This window comes from Pelobates fuscus, chromosome 7 (genome assembly GCF_036172605.1).
Source record: "Pelobates fuscus isolate aPelFus1 chromosome 7, aPelFus1.pri, whole genome shotgun sequence".
In the NCBI taxonomy this organism is placed as follows: domain Eukaryota; kingdom Metazoa; phylum Chordata; class Amphibia; order Anura; family Pelobatidae; genus Pelobates; species Pelobates fuscus.
In genome coordinates, this window is record NC_086323.1 from 140,639,124 (window position 1) to 140,662,447 (window position 23,324).

The 23,324-nt window shown below is 42.8% G+C and overlaps 1 protein-coding gene across 1 annotated transcript in view; it reads right to left on the bottom strand.

Annotated features, from left to right (window-relative positions):
- Positions 1-21,114, bottom strand: part of LAMB2 (laminin subunit beta 2) — a 101,093-nt gene extending 79,979 nt beyond the window's left edge. The window contains exons 1-2 of the mRNA XM_063426712.1: positions 20,935-21,114; positions 19,075-19,211 (exon numbers count right to left, since the gene is read on the bottom strand). Coding sequence (XP_063282782.1) covers positions 19,075-19,111 — 37 coding nt within the window. The 5' untranslated portion in view covers positions 19,112-19,211; positions 20,935-21,114. The remainder of the gene's footprint in view (positions 1-19,074; positions 19,212-20,934) is intronic.
- Positions 21,115-23,324: the final 2,210 nt, after the last annotated feature.

Consider the following 23,324-nt stretch of genomic DNA (forward strand, 5'->3'; position numbering starts at 1 on the left):
GTACTACACAGACATCTAGTCAGGCATGCCTGAGGAATACAGTGTATATATACTTCCACAAACATTCAGTACAAAAGTCTAGTTGTTGTTGTGAGTCGGCAGTGGAGAAAGTGAGACTTGTCTGTTATGTTTATTCTGTCTGTTATGTTTATTCTAAGATGGGGGATACCATGTGCCTCACAGAAACACCGTTTACACATCTAGAGTCCATGTGGATGAATGGGAAACTCTCTATTATAATACAATATGGCCTTTTTACTTTATATTTTAGAATTGCACATCTTTTGAAACACTTCCTGTTGTGAACAATTAACTCCTTCCTGACCAAGTTCATGTGAGGTAAATGTAATTTGTATGCATTTTGTTTACTGACACATTTATTTTCTGCCTTGAATAGCTAGGGAATTTATGCCATGCAAAACAGTCACTTTACCCGTAGGGTAAAAAAGTGAATACCACAGAAAACGTACAGGCAGTAGATAAACTGTTATAAGAGTGGTCTGTAAGCGTTATACATTAAATAAATGGTCAGGAATGTGCAAATTGCTTTGGAAAAACACTTGTTAAAAAAAAAAAAAAAAAGATGTCTGAACATTCAGACATTTACCAAACACTTAAATTGTTACTCTAAGAACTATAACAACTTCACATTATGATAAAGGCTATGGTGCAAAGTGTACCCCATGCTGTTTCAGAATTGTGATTTGTAAAAATATATATTTTTAAATATCTGCAGTAGACAAGATATTTATACCCCAAAAAAATGAATAGGTGTGGAACCAAAAAGGTCCCAAATTGGGAGAGTTATAATAAGAAATGAGTCCCTACCTTTAATAGTCCTAGGGATATAAGGGGATAAAAATAGTCAGGAAGAAAAGACAGGGCACAAGGAATAGATGTGTAAGTGCACATGCAAATCCAAACAACTACTAAACAGGGAGATTGCCAGACCCAATGTGGTTGGTTCAAATACCTCCAAACTGTAAGGTTGTAAAAGTATAGGTAGATAGAGGAAAGAGTAGAGGGTTAGGGGGGAGGGACACCTCCAAGGGTGGAAGATAGAACAAAATCCCCCATAAAAAAACCCAATCCCAGAAAAGAACCTACTCCCTAAGAGAGGGTCCTAAAACTATTTTACCTCGGCACAGTGAAATTCACAAGTGCCTACCTATTACCCTTCCGTCTTCCTGGCTAAGTAGCTAAAAATACAAATTAACTTAACAAAACTAATCCATAAGTGCTACCTAGTGAATTTATATTTATTATTATTTTTATTTATTTTGTTCAGTTTGTTCACTTAGGTAGCACTTATGGATTAGTTTTGTTAAGTTAATTTGTATTTTTAGCTACTTAGCCAGGAAGACGGAAGGGTAATAGGTAGGCACTTGTGAATTTCACTGTGCCGAGGTAAAATAGTTTTAGGACCCTCTCTTAGGGAGTAGGTTCTTTTCTGGGATTGGGTTTTTTTATGGGGGATTTTGTTCTATCTTCCACCCTTGGAGGTGTCCCTCCCCCCTAACCCTCTACTCTTTCCTCTATCTACCTATACTTTTACAACCTTACAGTTTGGAGGTATTTGAACCAACCACATTGGGTCTGGCAATCTCCCTGTTTAGTAGTTGTTTGGATTTGCACGTGCACTTACACATCTATTCCTTGTGCCCTGTCTTTTCTTCCTGACTATTTTTATCCCCTTATATCCCTAGGACTATTAAAGGTAGGGACTCCTTTCTTATTATAACTCTCCCAATTTGGGACCTTTTTGGTTCCACACCTATTCATTTTAGTTGTTTATAATTGTGGGTTATTCCCCAGTAGGGAGGAGTTAGTAGGGCTTTCTCACTTTTTTCGTAAGATATTTATACCACCTTCTGCCATGAATAATGAGGTTTTCAATAATTGATATAAATGTTTTATTTATTTATTTTAAGGCAAGGAAGAGCACCTGTTATACAGTGACACATTCAAGTTTTGAATCCAGAAACAGATGAGTTCAATTGACGTTTGTTTATCTTTTTTCCCAATCATTTATAACCATTTAAAACGCACTAGTTTATTTTTCAAGAACATTATTTTGGCACAATAAAAAAAAAACCTCACAAATACATTCACATGCACTGCTCTCACTGAAATCAAGTCTGTTTAACCCCTTAAGGATCAAACTTCTGGAATAAAAGGGAATCATGACATGTCACACATGTCATGTGTCCTTAAGGGGTTAAAATACTTCAGGCTGCAAGAAAAATCCCTGAATTACCAGAGATTCCACTGCAGCTGGCGGCCAAAATCACATTGGGACATGGGGTGACCTGTCATTCAGTCTTTAAAATTCACAACAGAGATCGACATCTCTAATTACAAACAGCACTGTTGAAAATTAATGCTTAAAGGGCTATTCCAAGCACCATGACCACTTCAGTAAATTGAAGTGGTTATGGTGCCTTGAGATTGTATGTGCAGTGTTTTGCTAAGAAACACTGCACATACAGAATGTAAGCTCTTTGCTGCCCAAAGGTGTAACTCATTGGGTTGTAATTCGTCAGCCTGAAGCAATAATTCCAGATTGGCAAATGACAATTCTGTGCATATTTCCCTGCAGAGTATGTCATTCATTGGCTAAAAGCAATCAACGGAGTTTGACAAATCCCAGAAGCTGCACAATTTTTTTTACTATGATACCATGCCTCCCAACATTCCTGATTTCAAGGTCCAGTCCCTTTATCCCAACTGTCCCCAAAAAGCGTAGCACAAGTGCTTCATTAGATGCTCAGTACTCCAGGTGTTAGGACCCTGCTGACAACACTGAAACAGTGCTTAATGCATAGTCTGCCCCTCGGTGAGCTGGCCTGCTTGACAATTCTCCGCGCAGAACACCCCTTTCCAGACAGGCCTATCGCCTTTGGGCTGTGCCAGTGACGCATCACTGGCCCACCCATTTTAGCAGGACAATGTTGGTCAGTATGACACCCAGTTGTCCTGCTAAGAGTGTTTTACTACATGTGGCCCAGCACTGTTTCTGTTTGTATTGAGTAATTAATAGATAGGTTACATTTCTTAACTGGTTTTGTGCTGAGATGTGCACAAAAATGGTTGTAAAGGGAGCAATGCAGCTATTTTACATAGATGTCTAGGGAGCAGTTTCATGTTGGTTCTAAAATAATGAAGTTGGCACCTAAAATAAACAGAATTCTGCCACGTCTGATGATGTCTGGATACCAAGCAATGCTCTTAAGGTCTAGTACAGAAATAGATTATAGCGCCGATCTTTATCTGACTTATTTTTTCTACTCTAGAAAGTTAGAAACAGACAAAATGCAACCCTCAGGATATTGTCATGAGTCGTGGCAAAAGGTGGGTACAGCCCTAGTTTTTGGAGCAAAAAGAAAAATGCAGTGTGGAAAGAAAAGAAAAAAGGCGGGGGGCGGAGCTGAGCAAGCGAACCGACAGGACGCACTCAACATGAGCTCCAGCGATAAGGGCCAATTAGGCCACTTACTCGGGCCACAGAGAGGCGACAAACCCGCAACAAAGCCCATGAGAAGGAAGAAGCTTCTGTGCACCCACTGATACCACACTCGATACACAGCCTGTCTGGGAACCGCAATGGCCGACTTGGACCTACCAAAGACGGTGAGGGGGAAGGACGGCCGCCTTCCCGCCCGACTCAGCGACCCACAAGCAAACGCTCTCCCCCCCCTTTGGACCGGTGCGGGACATCCCGGTCTCGGTCAGCGGGGGGACCCCGCACGCCACACCAATCGACAGCTCCCGCAGTCCTCCCAAGCAACGTGGTGGCGGGGGCCGCCAAGATGGCGTTGCTGAATGACTCAGCTACACGAGACAGACGAGAGCCCCAATACACCCCAAACGCCAACGAACGTGCTAAAGACCCAATAGATGAACTCTTTGACCGTTTCTGGGCCAAATGGTTGCAGCAATTACAACCAGCGCCAATTCGCCCCTCGCCGCCCGCACGGAAAAAGGGTAACAGCGTGAGGAGAACCGAGACCCCACCTGAGGGCGCAAAGCAAACCCACACTACGAACCCCCACGATACGGGCCCTCCCGGGCTGGGAGCAACAGGGGATGCACCCCATGGGTGTCAGCCACACAGGCGGAGAACAGCGAGACAACTAATCACTCAGGCCAGCAAAGTTTGCTGCACTGTCCCGAAAGGGACGACCCTGGGCCACACCTGCACCCAGGCTCGCGGCAAGAGGGCACAGGCTCCACTTCAAGCCCGGGGCAGAGGAGACTTCCCGCTCTCACAATGCCAAGAAACCCCTCTAACACAGCAGAAGTCCGGCGAGAGGCACCAGCCCGAAAAGAAAACGGCCTCCAGCGGTCACCTGGAACATACCAACATGTCACAGAGCCCACAGCAAAAGAGGAGCAAGATTGCCGCCATACACTGCCCTAAAAAGTCCACCCACCTTCAGGGACTGTCTCCGAGCAGAAACCAGGAGCATCGTATAACGGCACTACAGGAAATAAAGGTTCCCACGATGGGAGTCGGCTGACTGCTACATGCAAACATGAAAGACCCCTATAGCTATGGATGTACAGCAGCGAACCATGCACAACATAGGGGGCGTGTAATGGACAGACCGCAGGCCAGTACTTAAAAACCTGTTGGGGATCCTTGTTAGGTGGTACAGTGGACTTTCCGCATTCACTTATAGTTTATCTATGTTTGTTAGTGTGTTATTAGTTGCTCTCCTCACTCACGCTGCATCTGAGATTATATGTACTAATTATCATAATAGGTACTTCCTTGTATTTGCAGTTGAGGTTTAAATGTTTTTGCTACGTAAAGCATAACCGCGATAACGCAACCTTACCCATAGTTAGCTAAGACTACAAGCCACGAAACGTAATGTACACAGCCTCTGTCTTGATCGATAGATACTAGACTAGACAGCATTGCTTAAAGAATGACCCGTTTAACTAAGCATACCAATAATATAAAATTGTGCCTGTATTTTATTTGTCCCGCATGTTCAGCAAGGAAAACGCCTGAGGACTGCTCTCGGGGCACCTCAGACCTGCTTGTAAACTTTAAGTGCACTGCAAAAAAATAAAATAAAAATAATAAAAAGGCTGAACTTATTGAGCAAAACTCATTCCTTATGAAATATTTTTTTTTAAAAAAAAGAACAAAATTGATTTAAAGGTTAAATTGTTTAGGCGCATCCTGTTTTGTTTGCGCAGAAGTCCTGCAAGAATAAATATACAGATAAGTCAATGTTTTCCACTCTTGCAGAATCAAAGTGTAACTCATTCAAAGAATGCATTGCTTCCATGCCAGTTCTGGAAAAGAAAACACCCTTTCCTTCCTAAAGCACTGCCCGTTTTATAAAAACGAATGGCCCGTTAACTAAGCAACGATCTACAGTGACTTGGCAACCAACATCAAGATCTTGGCTAGTTTAGTTGAGTTGGACAAAATTCCGATTCAAACAACTGTGGGATTTACCAGGCCTCCAAAAAGTGCTGATTTTGGGGTCCTGTTCGGTTGTAGCAATTTAGTTCCCTGGTGTCCCACATTTTGAGACACCAGGGAACTCTCTTTGGGAGTGCATCATTACACGAATGCATCATTACACGTTCTTGTGCTGTGACAAGGCAATAGGAACATGCAGAGAATGTATCAGCGTTCAGAACCCGAAATCATTTGCTAACATAGGAATAGAGGGGTTATGTATAAGAAATGTTGTGTTCTGGTACAAACGTGAAAAATTGGAGACAGGTCCACCCACTGAAGACACGTGACAGCCTGTCTGGTTGGCCCCTTACCGACAGGACTGTTATGCTCTGCATGGTCTTAGTGCATGCTGCAAAGTGAGAGCGCATTTTAATGATGCTCTCACAATGTGCTGCCCCAAAGACTATTCCCCAGATTCAGAACACCCTGATATCTGGACGATCCTGCCGAAAGCGGGACTGTTGGAAGGCTTGTAACCATGACAACTGTTAAGTAACATTCAACAGAGAGACATCGCATCTACAATATTCCGTTATTCCAGACTTTATCCCTGCAGGGTTGCAGGCCTGGGCTGGTGGATCTGAGGACCCTAGACGTCTCCTGAGTTTTTAAAGAAGGTATTTTAAAGTTCTAATTCAAGTTCAAACACCTGTGCTAGCTCCCATCAAAGGCTGGAATGCAGTGATCCTTGATTCTCTTCCATAGCCTCAGGGTGTAGTAGAGAAAGACTTTGGCTGATTATAACATTGAAGCCCTTGTTTAACGTTTCATGGAGCTGTTGAATTTGTGAAAACATCCTGCTGTCAGATTAGTCTTCTTTTCTTGAGAGACACTGAATGGGAAAATAACCAGCCCGCAGCTTCGATATGGTACTTTATCATAGCCATATGAGAAACGAGGCTCATACTAAAAAGGACACACATTTTGGTCGTTCTAGTTTTTTTGTTGAGAAAAAGTCCTAAACCAAAAAAAATTGACGTTTATGAACATATGTCATTGAGTCACCATAGTGTTAGGAATAAAAACATGTATTCCTAACATTCTTTTTTTCTTTTTTTTTTCCAATTCTTTATTTATCATTTTTGGTGCGAGATATTTTAGTTTCACAGACAGGTGTGCACGTGAGTGCTCCAAAAACATTTTGATAGAATATCGTTTAAGTTTTGCACCAAATTTTGGGTCAAGCAATAATGTAGTCAGAAATAACATCAACATATGAAACTGTATATGAGGCGCTATCTAGATGTGTCCGTATGTTTTGCATACCCTCGTGAGTAGGGTGGAGCTGAATGTTTGGTATCAGCACATGCGGATTGTGGGTCTGCTGGAATTGGCGCTCTGTGTGGGCGGTGGTGAGTTAGTGCGGTTATGGTGTGCCTGTGTTGAGCTTAAACCGTGTTCGTAAGTCTAGCTCTTTATGTGGAGCTGAGTGAGGGAGTCTGTCGCAGGCGGTGCTTTAGCATCGATTGAGTACCCCTAACCAAGGGGGCAGCGGGGGGGGGGGGGGGGGGGAGGTTTGGATGCGTGGACGCCAAGTGTGTGGGCACAGGTTGTGCTGAATCTTGTGGTGCTAACCGTTTTGTGGCCCTCTGGTAGAAGGTTAGTAAGTCTTGGACCTGTGGTGGTGAAGCCTAAATATAACTAAAGCGTTAGTAGGGAGTGTAAGATAAAAAACAAAAAACAATATCAAACGAAATGAACATTAATGTCCGAACATGGAAGGTATGCCACTGTTGTGTTGGAAAGGCTGGTGGTGTCAATTCACATTGTTCAATTCAATTGTTGTGATCCGCTGTGTCCCGGCTCAAACGGGACGGTATTCTCCGGGTCCCCGGCTAGTGTCTGAGGTCTGTGTCGTGTAGCGTTCGTGGAGCTAGGCAGTCCCAGGGTGTCCAGGAGGGGTGTTGCTCTCTCCACTGAGGTCAGAACATGAGTGGTTCCATTATGTGTTATCTCCAAAGTTCCGTTAGCGCCCCACCTGTAGGCTATATTCGCTGAACGTAGCTGTGTGGTGAGCGGTCCATAGGATTTGCGCCACAAGAGGGTAGCTTTTGACAGGTCCTGGAAGAATGTCAATGAGGAATTCTCAAATAGCAGTGGTGTCTTGCCTTTCAGCCCCGTCATTATGTGTAGTTTGTCTTGTACAGAGACACATTTGAGGATGACATCTCTGGCCGGTGGAGTTTTTATGTGTGGGGCGCTAGGTAAGTGGTATACTCCATCGATTATGATTTTCTTTACGAGTGAGTGTGGTAACACAGTATTCAAGAGGTGCCTGACATAGTGCGGCAGCTCGTCGGCAGAAATCGCCATGGGTATGCCCCGGATTTTAATGTGGGAACGGCGTTGTCGGTCTTCTAAGGTCGATATTTTAATCGCCAGGTAGGTGTGTTGTTGCTGGAGTTGTCTGATGGTGTCGTCCATTTGATTCATGTGAGTGTGAACTGACACTACTTCTTCCTCCGTGGCTCTCACCCTTTCTGCGACTGTGTGTAGTTCAGTCTTGAGGATGGCTGAGTCAGCTGCCAGGAGTTTGTGGATCTCTGCTAGGAGAATTTTGAGGTCTCGTTTGGTGGTTGGAGCTGAGTCATCTGTGGACTCCAGTGGACGTGCCTGTGGCTCTTGTGAAGGCCCTGGGGAGTCAGGTCTGTGCAATATTGTAGTGTGTGCACTTATCTGCTGCAGAGCCTGGGGGTGCTCCTGAAAATCAGAGCCCAGGCTTTCCCGGATTTGCGGCCTTACAGGTGGTGGTGCCTGGAGAGGCTCAGGGGAGGCAGGATCAAGCTGTCTCATGCTGGGTGCCTTGTCCGGATGTCTATTCTGTGACAAGCCAGATGGATTGGGGCTCTGGTGGGCTGTGTTGGGTGCCCGGGCGAAGTCCGGCCTGTCTGGCATGGCAGCTGGCTTAGAGGTAGAGGGCCGTTGTAACATGGCCCCTATATCCCTGTCCCCAGGCGTACCTTGTGGTTTTTGGGAACGGCGCCCCATGGCTGGTGTGTGAGCAGGTATGATGGGTAGTTCCCACGGGTAGTTGGAATCCCCGAGTTCCGCCGGGTGTCCGCACAGGATATCCGCGAGGCCGGGGCTCGACGGCGTTTGGTAGGCCCCGTTTTTACGTCTCCTTTTCTGTAGCCGTTGCGGCTGGAAAAAAAGGCATCGGGTGGTACAGTGAGCTGTGCTTGTGCCCGTGCGGTAAGTGGCAAGGCTGGATGGGCGCTGGAAATATTGATATTGTTAGGATTAGGCTGTGAGAGTTGGGAGCTAAGTGAAATGGTGTCCGTTCGGGTCTGGTAGCAGGCTCCGCCCCTCGTATTCCTAACATTATAATGTTCTAGTCACTATTTACCCGGAGATTACTGGGCCACTTCATGTGCCTTATAAAAAACAAACAAAAAACTATTTGTTAACAAAACTGGGATTTTCTCTGATGTTTTATTTATTGTGCTAAATAATACTTGTTTTTTCAATAAGCAACTCTGTTGAATAGAATACACGTTTAACTTCTTCAGCCCACTGGAGTGTTAAACAATTACAAATGTATTCACTAACGTATGAATTATGGTACATTTTTAATTATATCATCCATTGCCCTGCCTCCGTGGCTGAGGTCATCAATCTTGCCACAGTGCTGTGCCAATTGATCAAATGCATCTCTGGGGGAAGCGTTCAACATCTCCTTGTAGAATGTAGAGACACTGGATGTCAGTCATGCAATCTTGCAGGACCAGGCCCAGGATATCACTCTAGTGACTATCCAAGTGACAGCCAATAGAGGAGGACTTATACAGGAATGTGTAAAATTCATGGCAAAACGCTAAAGTACAGACTGATCAAGAAGATATAAAAATCTAACTCTGGAGCTTTTGCCAATAAACAATGCGTGGAGGTCTGTTTACAAGACTCTCGTAAAATTTAGCCCAAAATAGCCGAGTTTACAAAAAAAAAATTTCAACAGTTTATTCTAAAAATACATTTGTAGCAAATCAATTACCAAACTCCCGGTAACTCACAGCTTAGTCTTAGTGAATACATTTTAAATCATATATTTTAGGCTGAAATGGTTAAAATTGGAAAAAAAAAAACCCATTGATTTCCCTGTTTTTCTAATTAGTCTATTTTGGACTAAACTTTTACATTTTCCAGTCTATTTGGACATTTCCCAGTTTAGTTAATAATCCTGCCGTGTGGGTGACTGCAGTCATAGCATAATAGCATAGCATGTTTTATTTTGTAGTTCATTATATAAATCACATTGCAAGAGCCTCTTCCTTCCTCTAGTGTTTCGCTTTGGGAAACAAAACTGGGACTTCCTCTGATGTTTTATCCATTGCCCTAAATAATACTTGTTTTTTTTTACTTAGCAACCCTGTTAAACAGAATACACCACGTTTAACCTCTTCAGCCCACTAGAGTGTTAAACAATGACAAACGTATTCATTAAAGTATAAATGATGGTGAGTTTTAAGGGGAACCGTCAAATGCCAGAATTTTTAATATTATGTTTCCTTTTTCCTATGTTTGACAAATATGTAATAGTGAGATTTGTAATGTAAAATTAAATGTAGAAATATTTATCTTGCAAATGGGCAAATTCATATTAGCTCCCTTTCAGTTATTGTCATAAGCTCTGTCGGTGGTAGTCAACATAGAGAAAGCATTCATAGAAGAGGAAAAATAAAAAATAAAAAATAAAAAAAACCCTATCAGGGATTATTCACTAAAGTGAGAATTCAAAATGAATTTCAAATTTGAATCCAGAGTAGCTAAACCGAAGCATAACTGACTTAGAGAGTTTTTCCAGTTGGGCTAATTTAAATTTCACGCTGAATTCTCAATTTAGTACATAGCCCTACAAGTTTCAATTTCTCATCTTCATGTACAGTGTTGCCCTGGCTTTGCCTTGTCTGAATTGGATTATGATTTGCTAAATCTATAAAAAGAAATTTAAAAGAAAATTAAGCATCGCAAGAAGAAAGGTTAAAGAGTTACGCCAACCTCCATGACTACTTCTCCATTTTGATGTGGTCATCTAGGAAGAAATCTAGAGGTGCAGTGTTTCTGCTTGCACAACCATAGTTATTTGCACTTGTGTTTTGGGGGTTAGTGGCACATCCAGCACACGTGACCTATGCAGCCCAGAACTCTGGGCTCCCATAATGTCAATTCTGTGCATATTTTACATCTGTCGTCAGCACGCATCCTGCCTCCCAATCCCATTACATAGTTACATAGCTAAAAAGAGACTTGTGTCCATTAAGTTCAGCCTTCCTCACATATGTTTTTGCTGTTAATCCAATAGAAGGCAAAAAAAACCTAGTCTGAAGCGCTTCCAATTTTGCAACAAACTAGGAAAAAATTCCTTCTTGACCCCAAAATTGCAGTCAGATATCTCCTTTGATCAAGCCGCTATTTCCCCACTAATTAGAAATTATATCCCTGTATGTTATGTTTTTGCAAGTATTTATCCAATTGCTGTTTAAACATCTGTATGGACTCTGATAAAACCACCTATTCAGGCAGAGAATTCCATATCCTTATTGCTCTTACTGTAAAAAAATGTTTAATTTTTTTTCCTGATTCCCTCCATCCCCACTCCCTTTTCCCCTCCCTTTGCTGGCTCAGAGCATGCGCAAGCAATCTGAGATAGTTAAATGGTCCAATCAAAGGCTTCTCTATGAGGTGTAACGTCAGGAGGGGGCGTAAAAAAACTATTTTAGTGCTTTTTATTAATAGCGTCTGGGGGACCTAAAGACTAATGCCCAATAGGGCAGTATTCATTTAAAAAACAATTGTATAAGAGTAGAGTTGAAGTAAGCCTTTAACACAAGCTGTAGGTGATTTTTAATGTTTTAATCAATGGTAGAAATTTCATACAAGTGACAGTTCTTCTATAATTAAAATTTGGAGTGGATATGACAATTTAGACCAAAAAAACATACGTGTAGAATTTTTTAAGTTAGGTTATTTATTTTTTAAGTACCATAACAACTACAGTGTGCTTTAGTGGTTCTGGTTCAAGGAAGACCCACACACTATCTAAGGTTGGGCTGTAAAAATGTTGGTTTGACACTTGCCTATGTAACTTTGTAAAGCGGAAGTTTGTAAATCACATTAGCATACCAATACAGGTTTGTCCATTATTCATTGGCTGAGAGCATCAACTGGCATCAGCATGTCAGTGTAGACTGCAGGCCAACCCACAGTCCCGATTTCAATGCCACAGTCCCAATTTCTTGGCACCATAACCACTACCTACAGCACACTGTGTGCATTTAATTTATAATCTTTCAGATTTTTGTAATCAATACTATATTTTCTGAATGAACCCACTTGATCTGAGCCTTCCATCAGTCTGCAATATTTCCATTTCTAATTCTGTTGCAATAATACCGCAGTGCATGATGTTAAACATTGTGGCGTTTATTCTCTAAACAGTGAATCGCAGTGAATGGAAAACTGAATTGCAAAATGTAGGCAGCTTCACCAAGCTGTTACTTTTGCTGAGTTGCAGCGTTTGTTGTCATTTGATTTTTTTCAGTTCAGTAAAATTGTATTATAGTGAATAAACCCTACAGCTGTATCTGAGATGCTGCACAGCAGAAGTGTTGTAAAGTAGAACAAAAAAATTAATTTGGTTAAGAAAATAAAAATGAAAATTAACCCATAAATGAGCTATTTGTGCCCTGCTATCATGTTTTTTCTTTATAAAATGTCTACTTGTGGACTGTACCGTTTTCATTAAAAAACTACAATGATTACAAATCCACAATTGCTATGCATACTCATATAGGCTGCCACTCTCAGAGTAAAGTATTGGAGTACAGTAATTGACTCAGGCACTACAAACTACAGTTACTTGTAACTAAAACAGGTATGGGCAACATCAGCTTGGGGTGACTCTTTAGAGTGAAACCCCACAGCCCAAACACAAAAAAAATTAAAATCACTCTTAAGTATATATAGTTCCAATAAAAGCATGCATGCATTAAAGGAACACTATAGGATCAAGAACACAAACATGTATTCCTGACCCTATAGTGTTAAAATCACTATGCTACTTCCACTACAACCTTCAGCAAGCCAGAAGCTCTCTCTGAGCTAATCTTGGAGGTACCAGGCTTAGCTCATTGACTGAGAGCAATCAACTGATGGTCTATGCCAATGAGTTGGTCCTAGACTGCAGGGCTATGCTCAGTAGAAGTAATGGAAGCCACTACGCAGGAGCTTCTAGCTCTACTGGCTGCAGAAAGGAGATGGGAACCAGTACCCAGTGGACTCCAGCTAAGAAGTCAAACAATTCTAAAACAGTTTCACTAGTTACATTGGGAGTGGTGCTAGGACATTCCTTGCGTCATAACCACTACAACGCCTGTAGTAGTTATTATGCTTAGTGTTCTCATTTAATGAACAAAACTGGGATTTACATCTCAGCCCCCAAAGATAACCGACCAAGATCACAGGGATATGGAAAGATTCTACCCAAATCACATAACCAGGCCCAGACTGGCCATCGGGCAAACCGGGCAAATGCAAACTAAAGCCCCCTATACATGCATACAGACCAACCCCTGTACATACAAACTGAAGGCCAAATACAAACACACACTACTGTGTGCACACAAACTACAGCCCGTATCTATTAACATGCACACTACAGCCCTTATACACACTACATTCCATAGACAAATGCATACACGTGCTCTCTCTTTACAACCCCTAGAAAGACAGACACAATCGCTACTGCGCCTAGACACACATACTATAAAGCCACTGGAAACATAGACACACTATAGTCGCTAACCACACATAGTATACTACTGTCAGGATCGGGTCAGGGATCCAACACGCAGAGTACAAAGAGTAGCTGATACGTATACCGGTCCTTAGAATGGCCGGACTAACGTAGAACTACAATAGAATGGTCAGAGACAAGCCGAGGTCGAGGATAACAGAAGACAGGTAAGCGAGAGACAAGCCGGGTCAAGTATAACAGAAAGGCAGGAGAGTAAATAACAAAGCCGGGTCAGAACCAAAAGACAAGAGAATCACAAAGCACTGTCTGACTAGGCGGACTAGAACCACGACAGGGCAATGAGTGAATGAGAGAACCCCCGTTAAGTATCCTGGCTAGGGAGAGGAGACACGCCTCCGGCGAGTCCTGATTCGTCTCCCGAGATTTGAGTGGCAGGATGTTTCGGGTTAGCGTCATGACGTCTACCTCCGGTCCTTCTGTTATAAAAGGAAGTGACTCCCTCGCGGCCGGCGTTAGCAAGGCCGAGTGAACCGCGGGAGACCGAGGAGACATGGCGTCCGGACGGATAACCTTCTAAGTCTCTACCTCTCTCAACGGTAGAGACTCCAGGTACCCTGACAGTACCCCCCCCCTCAGATACGCCCACCGGGCGGAAGGAGCCGGGGCGAGATGGAAAGCGGGAGTGAAATGCCCTGCGAAGACGAGGAGCATGAACATCCTCTTGTGGTACCCAACTCCTCTCCTCAGGACCATATCCCCTCCAGTCAACTAAATATTGTACTCGTCCCCGGGAGATACGAGAATCAATAATGGAGTTAACCTCATACTCCTCCTGACCCTCCACCTGAACAGGGCGCGGAGGGGCGATTGTGGAGGAGAATCTGTTACAGATTAGAGGTTTCAACAATGACACGTGAAAGGAGTTCGGGATGCGTAAAGTAGCTGGAAGAGCTAGACGATATGCCACTGGGTTAATTCGAGTCAAGATCCTGTAAGGACCAATATAACGAGGAGCGAACTTCATGGAAGGAACTTTAAGACGAATATTCCTAGTGCTCAACCACACTCTATCGCCTGGAACAAAATTCGGAGCCGCCCTTCTACGTTTGTCAGCATGTTTCTTTACCAGTACAGAATTGTGTAGAAGAATCTGTCGAGTCTGATCCCACAACTTCCTCAAGTTGGCCACATGGACATCAACCGACGGTACTCCTTGGGAAGGAGAAACCGGGGGAAGAATAGATGGATGAAAGCCATAGTTCATGAAGAAGGGACTTGAATGCGTGGAGTCACAAACAAGATTGTTGTGCGCAAACTCTGCCCAAGGAATCAAACCGACCCAATCGTCCTGGTGTTCGGAAACAAAACAACGTAAGTATTGCTCAATCTTCTGGTTAGTTCGTTCAGCCGCTCCGTTAGACTGAGGGTGATAGGCGGACGAAAAATTCAATTTGATGCCTAATTGAGAACAGAACGACCTCCAAAAACGTGAAACAAATTGGGAGCCTCTATCAGAAGTGATCTCAGAAGGAATCCCATGTAAACGAAAAATCTCTTTAGCAAAGACCTCTGCCAATTCAGGAGAAGTCGGGAGTTTAGGCAAAGGTACGAAATGTGCCATCTTGGTAAACCTATCGACTACGGTGAGGATAACAGTGTGTTTTTTAGAAACCGGCAGATCCACAATAAAGTCCATAGCCACACAGGACCAAGGTTTGTCAGGAATCTCCAGCGGTTGTAGAAGGCCACAAGGAAGCGAATGCGGTAGTTTGGTTTTAGTACAGACCACACAAACCCCGATAAAATCCTTAATATCCTTCCGTAACGACGGCCACCAGAAATCCTTGGAGATCAAAGAATACGTCTTGCGGACACCCGGATGACCAGCCACCTTACTCTCGTGAAGACACTGTAAGAGCTCCAATTGAAGTTCAGGGGGAACGAAAAGTCTGGAAACCGGAGTCAGTCTAGGTGCCAGATGCTGCAAGTTCCTTATCTGATCAAGTAGCGGGGAATGAACTTTGAGAGTAGTGTTAGCGATAATGTTACACTTGGGTACTATAGAGGACAAAACCGGCTCAGATACGGCAGCAGGTTCATATTGGCGAGATAAGGCGTCGGCTTTAGAATTCTTAGAACCTGGCCTATATGTGAGTACGTAGTTGAAGTGAGTGAGGAATATGGACCAACGAACCTGTCTAGATGATAGTCGTTTAGCCTCCCCAATATAGGATAAGTTCTTATGATCCGTCAAAATAGTAACAGGATGCAAGGTACCCTCCAATAAATGTCTCCACTCCTTCAAGGCCATTATAACCGCTAGTAGTTCCCTGTCACCAATGTCATATCTGCTTTCAGTACCGGACAATTTTTTGGAAAAGTATCCACAAGGATGTAGTGGTTTATCTACACCCAACCTTTGGGACAGAACAGCACCTATACCTGTCTCAGAAGCGTCTACTTCGAGTAGGAAAGGTAGAGTAGTATCAGGGTGAACTAAAATTGGTGCGGAAGCAAACAGCTCTTTGAGTGTCTCAAAAGCCCGAAGAGCTTCAGTAGACCAATTCTTAGTCTCAGCCCCTTGTTTGGTCATGTTAGTGATGGGAGCAATGATAGAGGAGTATCCCTTAATGAAACGTCTGTAGTAATTAGAGAAACCAATGAATCTCTGGATAGCCTTGAGACCCTGAGGTAAAGGCCAGTCTAGTATGGATTGGAGCTTCTCCGGATCCATTTCAAACCCTTCCCCAGAAATCACATAACCAAGAAATGTAGTTTGGGATTGGTCAAAGCTGCATTTCTCTAGTTTGCAGTATAAGCCATGCTGAAGAAGTTTGTGTAAAACCCTCCTGACTTGCCTGTGGTGAGTCTCAATATCCCTGGAATGTATAAGAATATCATCAAGGTATACAATTACACAGTCATCTTGAAACTCCCTAAGAACCTCATTAATAAGGTCCTGAAATACTGCCGGAGCATTGCAGAGACCAAAAGGCATTACCGTATACTCATAGTGCCCATATCGAGTATTGAATGCAGTTTTCCACTCGTCACCGTCGTGGATTCTCACTAAATTATAAGCACCTCTAAGGTCTAACTTAGTGAAAATTTTAGAACTTTTTAATCGGTCAAAAAGCTCGGTGATCAAGGGAATCGGATAAACATTTCTGATGGTTATCTTGTTAAGGCCTCGGTAGTCAATGCAAGGTCTTAAAGAGCCATCCTTCTTTTTAACAAAAAAAAATCCAGCCCCAGCAGGGGAGGAGGATCTTCTAATGAACCCCTTGTCTAGGTTTTCACGAATATACTCCTCTAGAACTAAGTTCTCATTCGTGGACAAAGGATATACATGACCCCTGGGGGGCATGGTACCAGAAAGTAAATTAATTTTGCAATCAAAAGGCCTATGTGGTGGTAAGGTATCAGCCTTTCTTTTGTCAAATACTGCCTTTAAATCTTGATACAAGGACGGTATCTGTACTTTGGTAGAGTCAGTAGCGTTATTAATTGGGTTGACACTACAAAGAGGTGACACTTTCTTTAAACAACTCTCTTGACAATTCTGGCCCCAAGAAACTATTTCCCCTGATCTCCAATCTATAACGGGGTTATGTTTCTTAAGCCAGGAATATCCCAGGACTATGGGAACAGAAGGGGATGAAATGAGTAGTAGGGATATTTCCTCCTTGTGTAGAATACCAATAGTTAAGTAAAGAGGTGTGGTCTCCCGGGAAATCACAGGCTCAACTAAAGGTCTACCATCAATGGCTTCAACAGCCAAGGGTGTCTTCCTTAACTGGGATGGGATAGTGTGTTTAGTGAGAAACTTTTGGTCGATAAAACTCTCAGCAGCGCCGGAGTCTATCAATGCCATAGTTTCTAAAGTTCCCTTCTCCCAAGTTAACGAGACCGGTAAAAGGAGTCTATGTTCTTTGTAGTTATGAGTAGAGGACAAAATCGAAACACCCAAGGTCTGTCCTCTAGAGAAACTTAGGTGCGAGCGTTTCCCGGACGGCTGGGACAGCTCAAACGTACATGACCTCTGAACCCACAATACATACATAGTCCCTCTCTTCTCCTGTACTGTCTCTCCTCCTCTGAGAGACGAGTAAGGCCTAACTGCATAGGTTCTGAAACCTGTGGATCTTTGGTTTCAGCAACTTGAAATGATGGTACTAGTCTAGAGAAAGATTTAGCGGTTCTATCTCGAGTATTCTGTCTCTCCCTTAGGCGTTCGTCAATACGGGAGACAAAGGAAATTAAGTCCTCCAGATTCTCGGGAAGTTCTCTAGTAGCTACCTCATCAAGTATTACATCAGATAATCCATTTAAGAATACGTCTATATAGGCCTGTTCATTCCATTTTACCTCTGCCGCCAAAGACCTGAACTCTAGTGCATAATCCACAAGGGTTTGGTTGTCTTGTCTAAGGCGCAACAGTAATCTGGCTGCATTGGCCTTCCTGCCAGGAGGGTCAAAAGTTCTTTTAAAAGCAGCTACAAAGGAATTATAGTTATAGACTAATGGATTATCATTCTCCCACAACGGATTCGCCCATCTCAGAGCTCTCTCAATGAGTAAGGTAATAATAAATCCCACCTTTGCCCTATCAGTAGGGTATGAACGGGGCTGTAGCTCGAAGTGAATACTGATCTGGTTCAAAAAGCCACGACACCTCTCAGGGGAACCAGCATAACGTACAGGTGGGGTAACTCGGGAAGAAGCACCTACAGTAGCTACCTCTAACCCTGAACCCACAGAAGAAGCAGAAGTGTTACGCCTCTCCTCAGGTGGATTAATAGGGCGAGACAGCAGCGCCTGTAGTGCCAGAGCCATCTGATCCATCCTATGATCCATGGCGTCAAACCTAGGATCAGGAGAACCAAGCTGACAATTTGTACCTGCAGGATCCATGGCCCTGTCGTAATGTCAGGATCGGGTCAGGGATCCAACACGCAGAGTACAAAGAGTAGCTGATACGTATACCGGTCCTTAGAATGGCCGGACTAACGTAGAACTACAATAGAATGGTCAGAGACAAGCCGAGGTCGAGGATAACAGAAGACAGGTAAGCGAGAGACAAGCCGGGTCAAGTATAACAGAAAGGCAGGAGAGTAAATAACAAAGCCGGGTCAGAACCAAAAGACAAGAGAATCACAAAGCACTGTGTGACTAGGCGGACTAGAACCACGACAGGGCAATGAGTGAATGAGAGAACCCCCGTTAAGTATCCTGGCTAGGGAGAGGAGACACGCCTCCGGCGAGTCCTGATTCGTCTCCCGAGATTTGAGTGGCAGGATGTTTCGGGTTAGCGTCATGACGTCTACCTCCGGTCCTTCTGTTATAAAAGGAAGTGACTCCCTCGCGGCCGGCGTTAGCAAGGCCGAGTGAACCGCGGGAGACCGAGGAGACATGGCGTCCGGACGGATAACCTTCTAAGTCTCTACCTCTCTCAACGGTAGAGACTCCAGGTACCCTGACAACTACAAACAGACTGCTTTACACACAGTACACCACAGACAATCAACTGAATGCACACACGTCACTGCAATAGTGGGATTCAATTTGCTTGTGCTGTGTAAAACACAGGGCATTGTTTCCATGCAAGTGCTCTACAGCATGAGATGCCCAGGAGGGTCAGCATACTAAAATGTTCACGGCCTCTCTGTCCCCACCCCTCCTACTGGGCTGCTCTGCCTCTAAATGCCCAGGATGAATTTTTTCCCAGTCCGGCCCTGCACATCACCCTAAAATATTTGTATAAAAAAAATGTGTGAACCAAAAAGAAAAACTATTTCACAAGTACAAAAAAAGAACCCAGTGATTGTTATAGTACCTGTGATTACTACTCCAAGGACCTGTAGTATCTGCATGGTCCTCTCTCTCTTTTCCGTATGTCTTGTGATGTCTCTTACAGCAGATCTCTTTTAAAGGAATATTTTCTTGAACCGCAATCCCTTATATGTGGCAATCCTGCAAAGAAGATAGAATTAATAGTTGGTTTTGGCATTATATATCAGAGTTAATTGCAGAACAAACTTTAACCCTCCGATCAGCCATTGGATGCAAACCTGGAACAAAATGTGCTTCATTTTTTGGAAACATCCCCCAATGCTTTTGTTTTGTGTATTTTTTTCCTCTGTGGGTTCAAACCAAATTAACCGTTACTTTACCAGAGCTGTAAGTAATTATTATAGGAAATGCTGAAATACCAGTTACTTAGTCTCGCTATTTAGCCTCATGTATTTCATTTAGTTTACTAATGAATGAAACCTGCTCTAAGTGCGTGGGTATCCTGTACAAAAACATGTACACCATCTAAGTGATCACCTTTTTTTGTTATTATCCTTGCCATGAGTCTCAATGTACTGTTTCCTGAATCTGATCAGAGCTATCAATCAGGGAGCAGAGGGAGCAAATTGATATTCTAAACAGGAAGAGAAGTCCATAATTTAAACAAATCCCTATATTTACACAACAAAAACTTAGAACAGAAAAAAAACAGGATAATCATTTTATTTAAAGTGAATAATTAAATAAATCTGCCAGATCCACTTTAATTATGTGTTGTTTGGATGCCTAGTGAAGATGAAGAAGACATAGTAAGATGTTTATTTTGAAAAAAAAAAACTACTTTTCTTTATCACCTAGCATCCACACTGTATACAAGATTATACTTGTTACTCCTATCTTTTCTTACTCTTTCTACCTTTTAATCTGGATATTATTTAGGCACTAGGAACTGAAGGACATGTGCCAAAACTAGTATATTTATCAGATGTAGCAAATTAAAGTTTCATCTCTGAACAATTTAAAAACAAAATCATGCATGTGAAGTAATATTTAGGGTGACTTTATTCAAAAGACGTGGAAGCAAAAAACGTCTGAAAAAAAAAGTCAAATGAAAGTTAACATAGATGTCAAGAAAATTTGTAAGTTTATGTATGGAAAAGTTCTAAAACTGGAGCAATCACCATGGAAACCATAGAACGTTCCTGCTGTCTGCTCAACTTTGAGAACATTGTCCTAGAATTACTCTAACTATACACTACCTTCCATTTAAATGACAAACCACACACACATATAAAGATGGATAGCAGTCACTAGTCAGAATGCATTGCATACATTATACATATAGAAAGCCATTTTAATACTCAGCACTTGGCAGGATGCATTGCATACATTAAACATATAGAAAGACATATTAATACTCAGCACTTGTCAGAGTGCATTGCATACATTAAACATATAGAAAGCCATTTTAATACTCAGCACTTGGCAGGATGCATTGCATACATTAAACATATAGAAAGCCATTTTAATACTCAGCACTTGGCAGGATGCATTGCATACATTAAACATATAGAAAGACATATTAATACTCAGCACTTGTCAGAGTGCATTGCATACATTAAACATATAGAAAGACATATTAATACTCAGCACTTGTCAGAGTGCATTGCATACATTAAACATATAGAAAGCTATTTTAATATTACGCTTTTGGTGGATATTACTTGAAAGACGGTGTATATTAACTCCAGTGAACTATTTGCAGGTGGTGAATATAAATAAATACCAATTCAGAGCAATCTCTGATGGGAAAACTTGAGTAAGAAACGAACCAGTGACAGTAATCCCTACTTTTTCATCCTTGACCTCCTCTACCTGGTCATCGTGCAAAGGGGGTACTTACCAAACAATGAGTTGTGCAGGCTGCTGTGCCCAGCTCTAAAGTGCCAGTTCCCCCACTCTGTCCGCTCTGGGAGACCAGCCTCATCTGAGCTCGCTGTGAAGTTATTTCAAGTCCAAATCTTATGTCAGGGGGGAAAACAGGCTCAGCGCTGAGGTGGGAGGGAATGTCTGTGCTGAGAGAATTTCCACTGACGGCAGACAGAGCCAGGCAACTGTAAATACAATCCCCAGCCCCTGCCTGACGCCTCTGCCAAACGCTGGCTAATGGGAGACTGCTAATGTAAGCCACAAGCCCACTCATGTTTCACTGTTCCAATTATACCCACAGACAGTTACTATCTATTGTTTGACATTGAAAGTATAGCTGCAGAGTTTAGCGCCGTGATGGTTAACTTTGGTATCCCAGGCTATTCTGGACTACAGCCCCCATCATGCCCAGCCAGCCTTTTGACAGACTGAGTGCCGTGGGGGTGGGAAATGTAGCCCAGAAACAGTCAGGATGTTGGTTAGTCATCGTTTGTTTGCCTCTATCAAGGTTCCTGTTTTAGATGTGTTAGCCTCGATGTGTGTCTGTTGTATTATTATTTACTGCCAACTTAAAGATGGCAAAGCATCATGGGATATGTAGTTGAGCAACCAAGCATGTCATGGTTAGCCTTCACTAGTTTAACCACTCCAGGGCTCCAATACTAGATGTATAAGCCTTGCTTGTTTATATATCTTTATTATTTTATTTATGCTAACTGTATCTTTGACTGGCTGAAAATCATGGGGAATTAATTTCAGAAACACCTGGAGAGTCAATGGTTTCACTCAGGGGTCAAGTCCTGGGGAATAAAGTGTGGGAACTAACCCAAGATCCCCCCCCCCCCCCCCCAAAAAAAAAATAATAATAATATACACTCTTGTATATATACACAAACACACACTGACAGGTGCACATACTCAGACACACATACACAGATACACATATGTATGTCAGTATGTGTACACATATGTACAGGGCTGCCATCAGAAATTTTGGGGCCCCTGACAAAGCACAAGGTCTGCCCCCCCCCACCCCTCCCTCCCGGGCCCGCCCACGCCCTACCTAGTCTGCTGACAATGATGCGGGACTGAACGTGGTGTGCATAGTGGAAGTAAATTAGAATGTGTGTAATGGATGTAGTGTTTGTGTGTATTAGATACTGTTTGTGCAGTGAATGCAGAGTGTGTTAGTGTAGCGGATGCAGTGTGTATAGTGAACGCAGAGTGTGTTTGAGTAGTGGATGTAGTGTGTGTACAGTGATGTAGTGTGTGTTTGTGTAGTGGATGTAGTGTTTGTATGTACTAGATGAAATGTGTTTAGTGGATGCAGTGTCTGTAGTTGATGTAGTGTGTGTATTAGACGCAGTGTCTGTGTATAGTGAATGCAGAGTGTTTCAATTTGTGGTGGATGTAGTGTGTGTACTGTGAATACAGGATGTTTGTGTAGTGGATGCTGTGTGTACAGTTAATGCAGAGTGTGTGTCAGTATAGTGAATCCAGAGTGTGTGCATAGTTTAGTGAATGCAGAGTGTGTGTTAGTGTGTAATGAATGCAGAGTGTGTGTTAGTGTGTAGTGAATGCAGAGTGTGTCAGTGTAATGAATGTAGTGTGTGTGTTAGTGCAGTGAATGCAGAGTGTTTGTAAATGTGTAGTGAATGCAGAGTGTGTGTTAATGTGTAGTGAATGCAGAGGGTGTGTTAGTGTGTAGCGGATGCAGAGTGTGTGTTAGTGTAGTGAATGCAGAGTGTGTGTTAGTGTAGTGAATGCAGAGTGTGGTAATGTGTAGCGAATGCAGAGTGTGTGTCAGTATAGTGGATGCAGTGAGTGTGTTAGTGTGTAGTGTATGCAGAGTGCATGTTGTATTAGTGTATGCACTGTGTGTGTTAGTGTATGCAGTGTGTGTTGTATTAGTGTATGCAGTGTGTGTGTTTGTTTATGCAGTGTGTGTTGTATTAGTGTATGTGTGTGTGTTGTGTCAGTGTATGCAGTGTGTGTTGTGTCAGTGTATGTAGTGTGTGTGTGTTGTGTCAGTGTATGCAGTGTGTGTGTGTGTGTGTTGTGTCAGTGTATGTAGTGTGTGTGTGTGTGTGTTTTGTGTCAGTGTATGCAGTGTGTGTGTTTTGTCAGTGTATGTAGTGTGTGTGTGTGTTGTGTCAGTGTATGTAGTGTGTGTGTGTGTGTGTGTTTTGTGTCAGTGTATGCCGTGTGTGTGTTTTGTCAGTGTATGTAGTGTGTGTGTGTGTGTGTTGTGTCAGTGTATGTAGTGTGTGTGTGTGTAAATGTCCAATGAGGAGGGGGAGGGGGCGGCATTTTAACATTATTAAAAATTTTTTTTTTAATTAATTAAATTGTTTCTCCCCCCTC